We start from the raw sequence: 12,999 nt of genomic DNA on the forward strand, positions 1-12,999 counted from the left end.
TCAGATTTAGCTGTATCCACAAAGACAGAAAAGGGCTAGGACTGGTGCTTTCAAAAACCTTTTCTAACATTTACCCCAATTTTTTTAAAGGATCTACAATCAAACATTAGAGGAATAGCCAAATTTGCTGATGACACTAAATTGTTCTGAATTGAATCCTGGAAGAATCAAGGCAATTTTTTTTTTTTACTCAGGGCATAATTAAACTTTGGATTTGCTATCACGAGATATGAAGTTAGCTACAAGTTTACATGTCTGTTTGTGCCATTGAATCACTGTTGACTCCTGGAAACTGGCTAGATATGTCCCTGCGGGGGAGGGGGGTTATAGTTCATCTGCTATTGTAAAAAGAGACAGCTGGAATACATGGCCAGGGGTATGATCCAGCACGACATGATCATGTTATAAGAGGATCCCTATAACACAACCAAAATTAAAAATATTTTATCAACAATTCTGTTCTTTACTGTGCTTCTATAATGGGGAAGTCACTCAATCTGATAATCCTTTGCTTGTTTTAATAATAATAATAATAATAATAATAATAATAATAATAATAATAATTTATTAGACTTGTATGCCGCCCCTCTCCAAAGACTCGGGGCGGCTCACAACAGCAATAAAACAGTACAATGCAAATCTAATGGTTAAAACTATAACTAAAAACCCACTATCTTAAAAAAAACAATATTATACAGTCACAACCACACATAACTCTTAATGGTCATAGAAGGGGATACACTAATTGCCCCATGCCTGGCGACATAGAGAGGTCTTCAGGGTTTTGTGGAAGGCAAGGAGGGTGGGGGCAGTTCGAATCTCCAGGGGAAGTTGATTCCAGAGGGCCAGGGCCATCACAGAGAAGGCTCTTCCCCTAGGCCCCGTCAGACGACATTGTTTAGTCGATGGGACCCGGAGAAGGACAACTCTGTGGGACCTAATTGGCCGCTGGGATTCATGTGGTAAAAGGCAGTCCCATAGGTATTCTGATCCGAAAAATCATTCCTTTTCGTTCATTTATTTAAAAACACCAAGATTAGGAAGACGGTAGAGACAAATATCTTTATCAATTTTATAATCAGAAAATGATTCACTGTGCCCATTTATAGCGCTCTTCCCAGCACAGAAGCAACAGTAATAGTAGCACCTGCATATTGCCAGTAATATTGGTGTCCAATGTCCATTGTGCATTGCAGTACCTTTTTCCACACAAACTTCAAATAAGCATTTGTAAAAAATCTTTTCATCGCTTTTGACACTTTCAACCTTACATTCCTTCAAAGGTTATTCCATTCCGCAAGGGGAAAACACAAGCCATTTGTGTTCTATGCATGTTAGTCAGAAGGATAAATCTTGTCTTGGATCAAGCTAAAACAATAGCCTATTTCAATCTAAGAATAAAGAGTTTTTTCTGAAATGGACCCTGAACTGAAAATTATGTTCAGTATACAGCCCTATTACTTTCATTTCAAATGAAAGAAAGGAAAAGAAAGTAATCCACTTACACATCTCAAAGCATGATTACAATTTAAAATTAAAATCCTAAGCAAACCTATTTGGGATTAATCTCATTGAAAACAAAAATGAAGTTACCAACAAACATGGAATCATATTGTAAGCTGGATACGCCGATCAATCTTTTTAAAAAAATAATCTAAAATATTATTCTACTGATATAATTTTATATTACGACTCACCTCAGCTTCGTATCTTATTTTATTTTCTTCTAATACACGGGCATGCTTTTCTCTCTGATGTTCAAATTCTGATTTCAGGAAAGTATGTTCATAACGAAGTTTGTTATATTGTGTTCTATATTTTTCTAATTCCTAAATTAAAAATAGCAGGTGTGATTCAACTGGAGCAAAGCAAACAAAAATATAAAAAAAATGTTTTCTTATATGTAGCATAAATAGAATTAGAATTGTAAATGCCTAATAAGAGTTATAACAAAAGCTGCTTGCGCTTCATAATACATCCCAGCAATATTAAAATCATTTGAGGCAAACAGTTTCTTTATGAAGCTCAATTAATCAATCCCTGGTGTCAACCTCTTATAAAGTTTCATCTCTTTTTAAAAACAAACTATTTCAAGTTCTCCATCTTATAGGGTGCATTCCAAAAGTAATGCAATTTTTTAAAAAGTAATTTATTGAACAGATTTGCACAAACACTTAAAATTCTTCAAAGTACTGTCCTTGGGCCTCTACACATTTTTTCCAGCGACTCTGCCATCACCGGTACGTGCCCTGGAAAGCATCTTCGGGGACCTCTCGCAAGGTCTTCGTCACGGCTGATTGGATCTCTTCTATGGACAAAAAATGCACCTTGCAACAATGTGCTATGAGTCCGTAAGTTCCTGGCAAAACACCAGGTGTTAATGCTGCCCCACCCACCCCCATAATCCTGACATCGACCCAGCAGACTTCTTTTTGTTCCCAGCCCTGAAAGGAACCCGTTTTTCATCCATAGAAGAGATCCAATCAGCTGTGACGAAGACCTTTCAAGAGGTCTCCTAAGCAGTGTTCCCTCTAATTTTTTGGGCGGTTGGGCGGAAAAGTATAGTGTCTGAGCGGCAGTCCCTTTGGGACTGGGCGGCACTCTTTCCCTCTCACTCTTTCCCTCTCGGCTTCTGGGCAGGTTTGAAAAACTCTGAGTTGATTATGATTTTTAAGTGAGCCATTGCTCACTGCTCAGCTTAGAGGGAACTATGATCCTAAGACACCTTCCAGGGAGCGTACCGGTCATGGCAGAGTTGCTAGAAAAAATGTGTAGAGGCCCAAGGACAGTACTTTGAAGAATTTTGTTTGTGCAAATCTGTTCAATAAATTACTTTAAGAAAATAATTGCATTACTTTTGGAATGCACCCTGTATGTTATCTTTGGAAGAGCTTGCTTGGTTTATATAAACTGCCAGAATTACTTGTGTGAAATGGGCACCTATATAAATGATGTATATAAAATGTCAAACATGCTACACTGGAAAGGACGAGGACTTGTTAGAAACCAAAATACAGACCAACGTTTTATTGGTTAAATCTAACATTTGAACTATATGATTGGTTATGCTTAATATTACTAGTTTAAAATAAAACATCAAACATTTCATTGATGTAAAAGATATTTTAAATTGTTCTATTTAAACAGTGTTGATTGAAAATAATTAAAACTCTTAATGTTTAAATTGCTGAAGTCATTGAGAAATAATAAAATAAATATTATCAATATTAATTGTGGTTTAAAATGTCAAATATGGTCCAATCATGTGAAACCTTGGCTTGCAATCACAACAATTTACAACTGCAATTATGGGTTCAATTACATTCATAAATCAAGAACTACCTGTATAATTATAGCCATATTGCCATGAAATAGAGCCATGCCGGTTAACCATTGTAGATTTCAACCTATTTTCATTTCCCCACCAGTCTGTAATAAATATTATACTTATACAGGTGTCACTATATTAAACAAAATCTGAAATCATAAGTTTTTTAATGTTTTCCTTAGACCTCAGTTTTATAGAGGACGCAATATATTTAATTGTATTTTAAAGACAAGCATGAAGCATTTAGGAAGCCTGGAAAACAACTGGTGAGAAAACCTTAAAAGTATACAACTCATATAATTTCAAATTAGCCATACAACTCAGGCAGATGACTGACTGCATTATCCATTTAAAAAAAACTTCTCATCAATAGAATAAATCTGCCAAATACTCTTACTTTCATATTTTCAGTAAATGTTTAACAAATTGCTATTATAATATATTTTTTTCCATTTTACTTACATCATCCAGCTTGCAAAAGCGTTCTCTCGAATGTGTCTCTACCTCTTGATGTATTTCTGCTCTCAGCAATTCAAGCTTCTGGGGAGTTATTACCTACAGGACGGTAGAAGTAGCTATAAAGCAAATAATTAAATTGCAGTGGAACTGAAGTATTTACTAGATGACTGGATGACTTTCAGCGGGTCTCTATTTAATTTTATCTCCCAACATTTTATGAGGGAAGATTTAGGGAACAAGCAAATTTGAAGTCACAAGACATTAGCCATTACAGTACTTGATGATGTGACTAGAGCAACCACACAGATTGCAGGAATGGGAAAAAGCAAGTAAGTACACCATAGAACCCAGTCAAGGTTAATAGCAGATGCCCTGGATACAGAATTGGAGTTAATGGGAAAGAATCTGTGGGGCAAGGAAATTATAGTGCTAAATTTGCCCAACTCATTTAGTAAATATAACCCAAAAACCTATAAAACGACTATACATGATTCGCAAATCCAGCAACTATCTGTTATCCTGCATTAGCTTCATGAGGATAAAATGAAAACAGGAAGAATAATACAGCTCCTATGAGCTTTTGGAGGAATAATAGTATAAAACAGCGGTTCTCAACCTGTGGGTCGCGACCCTGGCGGGGGTCAAACGACCAAAACACAGGGGTCGCCTAATGCAGTGTTTTTCAACCAGTGGAGACATGGTCAGGTGTACTGCAAAGAAGGAAGCTCAGGTTCTGGTCTCACAACCTTTTGCTGAGGGCGCAAAGAGCAAAAAGTTGCGAAACAGGAAGCTGAGCTTTCTTCTTCGCGCCTTCCAAGTTTTCCGGCAGCTGCAGTGCCCCGCCCGGCTGGAGCTTCCCTGGCGGCGGCAGGTGAGCTTTGGGGCCTGGCAGGAGGGCGCTGACAGCAGCGGCACAGGACAGTAGCCACGGGACAGCAGCAGGGTGGTTGGCCGAGAGTGGGAGCTCCAGGGCGCCGCGAGCTTTAAAGAAAAAGGCAGAGAGGGCGAGGCGAGAGCGTGTGTCTATGTGTGTCCCCTGTGGGGTGGAAACGGCGGTTGTTCCCGTTGCTCGGCTGACGGCGCTGGCAAAACCAGAGCTCTCGCCTCACCCTCTGTCTGCATTTCTCTTTAAGGCTCGCCTGAAGATGGGAGATTGGGGTGGGGGCCAATGGATCCACGCCCCCTTCCGCCCGACAGTCACGGCTGGCTGAGACAGCTTCGCTCCAAGAGAGGCGGCACCTGACCGGCCCCTGCCACAGCCTTTCTGAGCGCTCTCGGACCTGCCTGTCTCTGCCTAAGCCGAACTGGGTGAGCGTTCTCCTTCTTTTCTGCGCGACCTGAGCGCTTGGAGGGCCCGCTACATTAGAGGAGAAGGGCCTCCTGGGCTGTTCTGCTGCCACGCTTGCCGCTGCCGCCACCACCTCTGCTGCAACAAGAAACTCAGGGGTTTGCCCCAACGTCACTGAGCCCTGCTTGCTGCGCCTGGTGTGGACCTGGCAAATGTGGCCCGTTGTCTCCTTTTCCCTACCCTTTCCTAGGGACTGCGCGGGGCAAAAATCGGCCATCCCGCTGTCTCCACGCTCGCATTTCCTGCTGCCAAGACGGGAGGAGAGCATGGCTTCTGACACCCGGGATGAAGCTTCTTTGCCTAGAAACCCCAGCAGTCAGGCTTAGGGGAAGGAAGATGCTTGCGTCTCTCCAGGAAAGGCTATATTATTCATTGTTAGTCAACACAGAGAAATGAGAGAGACCTGGAGGGAGAGAATGAGAGAGAGGGTGAAAGAGGGAAAAGAGAGGGAGAGAGAAGTGGAGAAAAAGAAAGAAAAGGGAAAGAGAGAGATAGCAAGAGAGAGAGAGAGAGAGCAAGAGAAAGACGGAGGGGGGGAGAAAGCGAGCGAGAGAGAGAGTGTGTGTGTGTGTGAGAGAGAAAGAAAGCAAGAGAGATAGCAAGAGAGAGAGAACAAGAGAGAGACAGAGAGCAAGAGAGGGGGAGAAAGAGAAAGAAAGCAAGCAAGAGAGAGAGAGAAAAAAAGAAAGAGAGAGAAAAGGAGAGGAAGGGGAGGGAGGGAGGGAGGGAGAAATGAGAGCAAAAAGGAGAGAAAGAGAAATGAGAAAATGATTGAGGCAGAGAATGAGAGGAAAGAGAGAGAAAAAGAGAGAAGTGACTCTTGATTTAAAGCATATGATAAAAAGCACCCAAAGAATAAGAGAGAGAAAACCCCAGCCCTCACCTGTTTTTTGGAAATGGTTCAAGAGTTTTTGTGATTAATCACTATGTTTAAATTATGTTGGATTTGTAGAAATGTGAATAGATAATGCAAATCAGGTATTTACATTTTGAATCATAATTGAAAAAATTACAGAAAAATTACAGTTTTGAAGTAGCCACCAAAATTATTTTGGGGATTGGGGTCACCGCAACATGGGGAACTGTATTGCGGGGTCTTGGCATTAGAAAGATTGAGAACCACTGGTATAAAACATCATTTATATGACCGAAATTGCAAGGTCACAAGCCTAGGTCTACAAGCCTAATTATCTTTAAGTTATTACTAATCAAATTTAGCTTTTCTAATCGAGAAACAAAATTGGATGAGGAAAACATTTACAAAAGCAGCATAATTTTACACTTCTTCAACTATCCCAAAAAAGTTGAATGTGGATAGTAACTATTATGGCAAACTAAGTTGGCATAATAAACTACAGAAAACTGTGACAGCTTATGATATTTACTTTTTAAGAATATGCAATGGCATTTTTTTTAGATGTTTAAAGAAAGGAAAGTCTGCAAGTCTAATACTCTAGGCCAGGGGTGTCAAATTCTATTTCATTGAGGGCGACATCAGGGTTGTATTTGATCTTGGGGGTCCGTGGTGGGTGTGGCCAAGGTTGGATATGGCCAGCTCGATGTCACTTGTGTTGGGCCACTTTTGGTAGATAGATAGATAGATAGATAGATAGATAGATAGATAGATAGATAGATAGATAGATAGATAGATAGGGGGGGAAATCCCTTCTTTTTTATTAAAAGAAATTAATAATAAAACAAAACCAAAATCTATTACTATTATTACTATCTTCTCCTCTTTTTCCATCCCTGTCTCCTCCCCCCTTGTGTGTGTGTGTGTGTGTGTGTGTGTGTGTGTGTGTGTGTGAACTCTTGAACCATTTCCAATAACAGGTGAGCTATTGGAAATGGTTCAAGAGTTCACACACACACACACACAAACGGCTGGGGGTTTTTTTCTCTGTTATTATTTGGGTGCTTTTTACCATATGCTTTAAATCAAGAGTAATTTCTCTCTCTTTCTCCTTCTCTCTCTTTTTTCTTTCTCTCTTTCTATTGCTTTCTTTCTCTCTCACTTTTTCTTTCTTTCTATCTCTCTCTCTTTCTTTCTTTCTTTCTTTCTCTTCTCTCTCTTACTATCTCTCTCCCCCCCTTTCTCTCGCTCTCTCTTTCTCACTTACTTTCTCTCTCCCTCTCTCTGTCAGCGAGGGGGCTGCGAGAGCGCTTCAGGAACGCCTGCCCTGCCTCTACTGCAGCCCCCTTGCTGAAAGTCTGGGACGAAAGCTCTCCCAGTGAAGGGGCTGCGAGAGGGGCAGGGCGGGCATTCCCGAAGCGCACAGAGAAAACCCTCTCTCGCAGCCCCCTGGCTAGGAGCACAGAAGTGGAGAATGAGAAGCCACAGCCACCGCCGCGGGAGAAGTCGCGCCCCAAGGCAGGAGGCGGCAGAGGAGCAGAGGGGGCGGATTGGGCAGGCGGGGGGCAGGGCCGAGAGGCACCGTGGGAAGGCAGGGGCAGCCGCGGCTCCCTTCCCTTCTACTGCCGGTGCCTCCCCCCCGCGGGCTGGCAGGGGTATGGGGAGCGTGCGCCCGTGGGAAAGAGTGCGCGGGAGGGTATTTTGGGGTGCACGCGTGCAGCTTACAGGGAACACTGCTTACAACCCTCTGCCAGTGAAAATGGAGTTCGGGAGAGCTGTGTGTGGTTCTCCCAAGCTCCATTTTCACTGGCAGAAGCACCGCAGGCAGGTCCTTCATTGTTTGCAGGACGGCTCCAGGAGCCAGATCTAACCTTCCTGTGGGCCAGATCTGGCCCGAGTTTTGACACCTCTGTCAGCGTATGAGAGATATGAGCTTGGATAGCCATAACAACAAACCAGCTAATGGGAATTGTTTGGTGACTAAAAAACAGGATCTGTTGTGAGCCATGGGAGACAGTTCAGAGCCTGGACATGGCTTAGCTTAACTGGTCTCTATATAAGAATTAGTTCCACATATTGGCTGAAAAATACTTATGGTATTTCTTTATGACACACTGCAATAGTAAAATACTTTAATTCTTTAATAAATGAAACTAGTTCTATTATCCAAAGTCTAAAGATTCTGCAGCATCAGCAGTCCTTCTTAATGCTGGCAAATGGCTTGAAATGGCCAAAAATAATATGAAATGTTACACTTAATTGGAAAAAAAGTAACCTTCTGCCTGATTAGCCATAACAATTCTTGACATACTGGTCAACTTAACAAAAAATAGCCACTGATGAAAACTTGCTAACTATAAATTATCAGGCCTAAAGATTATAATCTTGAACAATATACCAAAAATTTAACATTTTCAAAACTTGTAAATATTGTCTTACCTGTAATTTTAATTCTTCTGCTTCTGTAGTTTTATTTAATAATTCTTCTTTAAGTTCAGCAAGCAGCAATTGAAACTTTTCCTGGACAGTTTTCTTTTCAAATAATGATTGTTCCAACTCTCTTTTTGATTTGATATATTCCTCAACGAGCCTGCAAAAAGTTACATAAAATTTTAAATCATGCAACAAATACGTGCCTGGAAGAGGTACTTGAAGGCGTGGTGTTGTTACTTTTTAGCCCTTTCAAGGACTTCTGTACATGTACGGACACACAAAGAGAAGATACTTTATCAAGGACAACTGGTTCACCACTTATCTCAGAAATGTCGTTCACATACGGCCAGAAAATGTTAGGGAATCATAAACGCAGCCAAGTAGCAGTTTCATGCATTGTAATGTGCATGAAGAGACTTTTACCAAAGGTTTTTAAAAGACTAATCATTCATAACTTGCAGCAAAAGTAGCAAAGGAAGATAAATAAACTGAGGTATAACCGTTTGAAATTCAGACACAGTGGTATCTCTACCTACGAACGCCTCTACTTACGAACTTGTCTAGATAAGAACCGGGTGTTCAAGATTTTTTTGCCTCTTCTCAAGAACCATTTTCCCCTTACAAACCTGAGCCACCAAAAGTATAACTGGAAAAGGCAGGGAGAAGCCTCCGTGGGACCTCTCTAGGAATCTCCTGGAAGGAAACAGAGCTGGAAAAGGCGTGGAGAAGCCTCCCTGAGGGCTCCCTATAGTTTCCCCAATCGCATGCATTATTTGCTTCTGCATTGATTCCTATGGGAAAAATTGCTTCTTCTTACAAACTTTTCTACTTAAGAACCTGGTCATGGAACGAATTAAGTTTGTAGAGGTACCACTGTATTTAAATTAAGAAAATATGAAAACTAAAATATTTTTTCAAGCTAAAACATGTTAAGAAGACTTAAAATAGTAAATGTGCTTTCCTCCATAGTAAACTCAAGATCAAGAAACTAATATTTATTTTACACAAGTTAATAGCATTAGAATTACTTCTTACAGCCTCTTGTTCTGTGTGCAAACTGTTCTTCTGTTATAGCTTATCATAGAAACTCAACTTTTAAAATCACATTACTATAAAAAGTTCATAAAAGAATAGCTTTGATATATTGAATCTATACATTTTATTAAAGTAAATGTGATACCTAGTATGTTCTTCTTTTAGTGTTTGATAATTTGTTTTATGATGTTCACACCGAGCCCTTTCATCAGTTAACAGTTTTTGCACTTCTGCTTGTGAACTGGCAAGATCACCATTTTCGCCCACTGGAGAGAAGATATTCGGCAAAGCATCCATTTTGACTGAATACTAATGAGATGACAATCAGGTAAAAATGCTGTCAGTGCAAGACTATCACCGTCATAGAGACTGCTTTCTCTCATAAGGACATCCCCAGAGACCAAATTATCTGTACAAACAAAAAAGCACCCAATTAATAGTTAGTACATGGTAAAAAAAAATTCTTAAATACATATTGAAAAACTTCATTTTGCTACCAAACAACAGTTCACTAAGAATCTATATTCAATTCAATTCAATTCAAAGTAAACCAAATATACTAAATTGTGAACAATACATTATGATTTTTTTTTCTTTTGCAAGAGTATTGACTGTCCCTTTGGGTGTAAAGAGCTACTCCTGAGGGATACTGTGAACTCTGCATGAAAGCCAATCAAGTTAACCATGTGCTTTGATAAGAATGTATCAGGCTTAACTATATAGAGTATAGAGTAGGCCATATTATACAATTTCAGATTTAAAATTGTCTTAAGGAAGAAATACATATTTTTAAAAGATAAAATCTCACACTTTGAAACAGTACAAGGCATTTTTGTGTGATTTTTTAAAAAATTGTAAATCATTTTGTATTTTCATCTTTAAAATACTTTCTATCCTGGGTTGTGCAGCACTGCTACCTATAAATTGTCTGAAATATATGGAGTTTCAAATGAATATGGACATTAAAAACAGAGCTGCCATAATGATTAAGGTAGAGAAGCTTGCTGCAAGACTAAGTTGGTCATTCTTTTTTAACTAAAACCTACTTCTCAAGAATGTATGTGAAGAAAATTGTAGTGAGTACTTCGCATACTGACTTGAGTTCCTGGGAAAAGATCGGATGCCAATCTAACTGTTAAATATAAATACCAAATATATGAAAACTACAATAGTATTTTGGTATTTGACTGCTACAAAACTCATCAAATTTGGTACTTGATGCATTTTGATGTGAAAATATTGTCCCAGTATTAGTAGTTTCTTTGGTATTTGGTGTGGTGCAAAAGGAAGAAGGGAGACAGCAATAGAGGGCGGATAGGAAGCTGGCCATGCTGGGAAGTTCATTGACATAGGAAAAAGGATAGTCAAAAAGTTCCTCCCAGACTAAACAAACTATCACATGGTAAATCACCTGGTTTATTTTGGCATTCATTGTTTTTAGTATTCAGCGTGTCTTCTAGAACCAATTAATATCAAGTACTGAGGTGCCATTGTATATAGTAATAATATTTCCACATTTTACTTATGATATAATTCTCAAATTTAGTTTTGTTTCTTTGTAAACTGTTTTTAAAATTGTGAATTAACAATTAAACATAATGATTTAGTAAGAAAAAGTAATAAAAGTATTCGGATTTTACTGACACCTTCTGGGATTTTTTAATAAATACTTAAAAATAATTTCTCTAGTCTAAAATATGGGTAATTTATTTTCCATTGTGACCCACTCCATTACAGCTGGGGTTGCACAATGAGACTTCACTGAATTAAGCAATATTATAGCCAGAACCAAAAGTACATGAGGATACCTATCCCCTTCTTTCACTTTTGAACAGCTCTTCCTTTTCATACAAATTACTGAAACATACTCAACTGGATTACTTAATAAAATACAATTCATTGGATTTGTGTACAATTCTAAACTATGGATTATGGATTACCAAAAATAACTACCTTCACACCCAAATTAGGTTTTGATTGTAAGCAATTTAGGGGGAGGCTTTTTTTAAAAGAAATATGAACAGGCTTGTTCTGAGAGCAGCTGGCTTCTGCAAAGTAGACTTTGAGAGCAATTCCACCCTGCCTAAACTTGTAACAAGTCTAAAGTGAAATTTGACGGTTGCTAATTCTATGTTTCTTAAAACAATTTACCAATCATAGTTGCAGACCCAGAGCCTTGCAGTGTGAAATAATATTAGCTTAGTCTGTTAATGAAGTCCAGCTTTTTGATCCATTATTTTAAAATGGAAAATTTTTCTGACACTAACAGCAAAGCTAAAGATCACTGTTGCAATAAAAGCAAGCCTATATCAAGAAGCTATGGTAAGTTACAGATCTTTTAAGAAATGGGGGCTTTTTATCCCTTGTCCAGTTCTAATTCCGATGAAATTGTTTGTTTTATTCATGGAAATAAGTGAATAATTGAGCATTTTAAGGGGTTTGTGTAATGAACCTACAAAAACCTCTCTTCCAGGACTCAAAAAACAGCAACATCAAAACAAACTGCAAGGTTAACACAGAAAATTGAACTAAATCATTTTAGACAACATATTTTGGATACAATTATCAGTATAGATCTATTATTTGTATACTATCACTATCGACCTAGGGTGATAAGATGAGAAGCAAATGTTTACAGAATTTTGTTTTATATATAAGTAAACAGCTGATACAAACCTTCCCTGCTTTCCCCCCCTAAAACTTCAGGTGGTGAAAGATCCTGTCACATTAAATCTTATCCAGCAAAATCTCATTAGCAGCTGCTCAGTCATAAACCCCAATAATTCCCACCTCCCCTCAATGAGCATGCAAAAGCCTGGAGTCTGTTTTAGGATATCAATAAAGGATTCTTGTGGAGATTTCCGCACAATTGAGACGTCTTCCATCCATTTTCCCTAAGTTGCACAGATCAACTCCCCTAGATTCAAGCGATTATCAGGTAAAAGACCAAACCCGATAGTATTTTTCCCCTCATTGCTCAGCAAAAGAAAGCGTCATTTCTGAAATGTATACATTATAAATTCGTGGGCTTCCAGCCAAGGATATTTAATAGGCCGGGAAAGGCGTCGCAGATTTAACGCGAAACCGTATGAGTTCATTAAAAACCACCCTGTACATTACGACATTTTGCAATAAAGTCACATTTGAATTAAAAATATGTGGATTGCCCAATGTGCCGGGAAGTATCCTAACCCTACCGGCCCCTTTTCGCCCTCTTTCCCTCACCTACCAGTTACAGAGCAGGCGTCGGGTGCCTGTTCGGCTGTTTAAAAATGGCGCCTCGGGACTATTGCCCCGCCCCTTCGATTTTATTTGAGACCTCTCGGGATCCGTATGCACTTTTTACCTTTCCATTTTTGTAAACTGCAGGACCGACCCCGCGTCGGTTTAGGGTTTTTTGTCGCTAAGCACCACGGGAATGCGGAAAAAGGATCGCCGCTTTGGAATGGGAATCGAAGCGCGAAGTGACGCGGGAATATAAGAGGCGGAGCTTGTGGTTTCCCAGCGTTGATTGGCTCAAATCAGATTGCCGCCGAGGTCGCT

The 12,999-nt window shown here is 39.5% G+C and overlaps 1 protein-coding gene across 1 annotated transcript in view; it reads right to left on the minus strand.

The window, feature by feature from the left end:
- The window catches only part of CEP83 (centrosomal protein 83), a 46,551-nt gene extending 33,777 nt beyond the window's left edge, over nucleotides 1–12,774 (minus strand). Inside the window, exons 1-5 of the mRNA XM_070755838.1 lie at nucleotides 12,686–12,774; nucleotides 9,602–9,865; nucleotides 8,428–8,578; nucleotides 3,791–3,883; nucleotides 1,698–1,829 (exon numbers count right to left, since the gene is read on the minus strand). Of these exons, the coding sequence (XP_070611939.1) occupies nucleotides 1,698–1,829; nucleotides 3,791–3,883; nucleotides 8,428–8,578; nucleotides 9,602–9,753 (528 nt within the window). The 5' untranslated portion in view covers nucleotides 9,754–9,865; nucleotides 12,686–12,774. The remainder of the gene's footprint in view (nucleotides 1–1,697; nucleotides 1,830–3,790; nucleotides 3,884–8,427; nucleotides 8,579–9,601; nucleotides 9,866–12,685) is intronic.
- Between the last annotated feature and the right edge of the window lie 225 nt (nucleotides 12,775–12,999).

Source organism: Erythrolamprus reginae, chromosome 6 (assembly GCF_031021105.1).
Source record: "Erythrolamprus reginae isolate rEryReg1 chromosome 6, rEryReg1.hap1, whole genome shotgun sequence".
NCBI classification, from domain to species: Eukaryota; Metazoa; Chordata; class Lepidosauria; order Squamata; family Dipsadidae; genus Erythrolamprus; species Erythrolamprus reginae.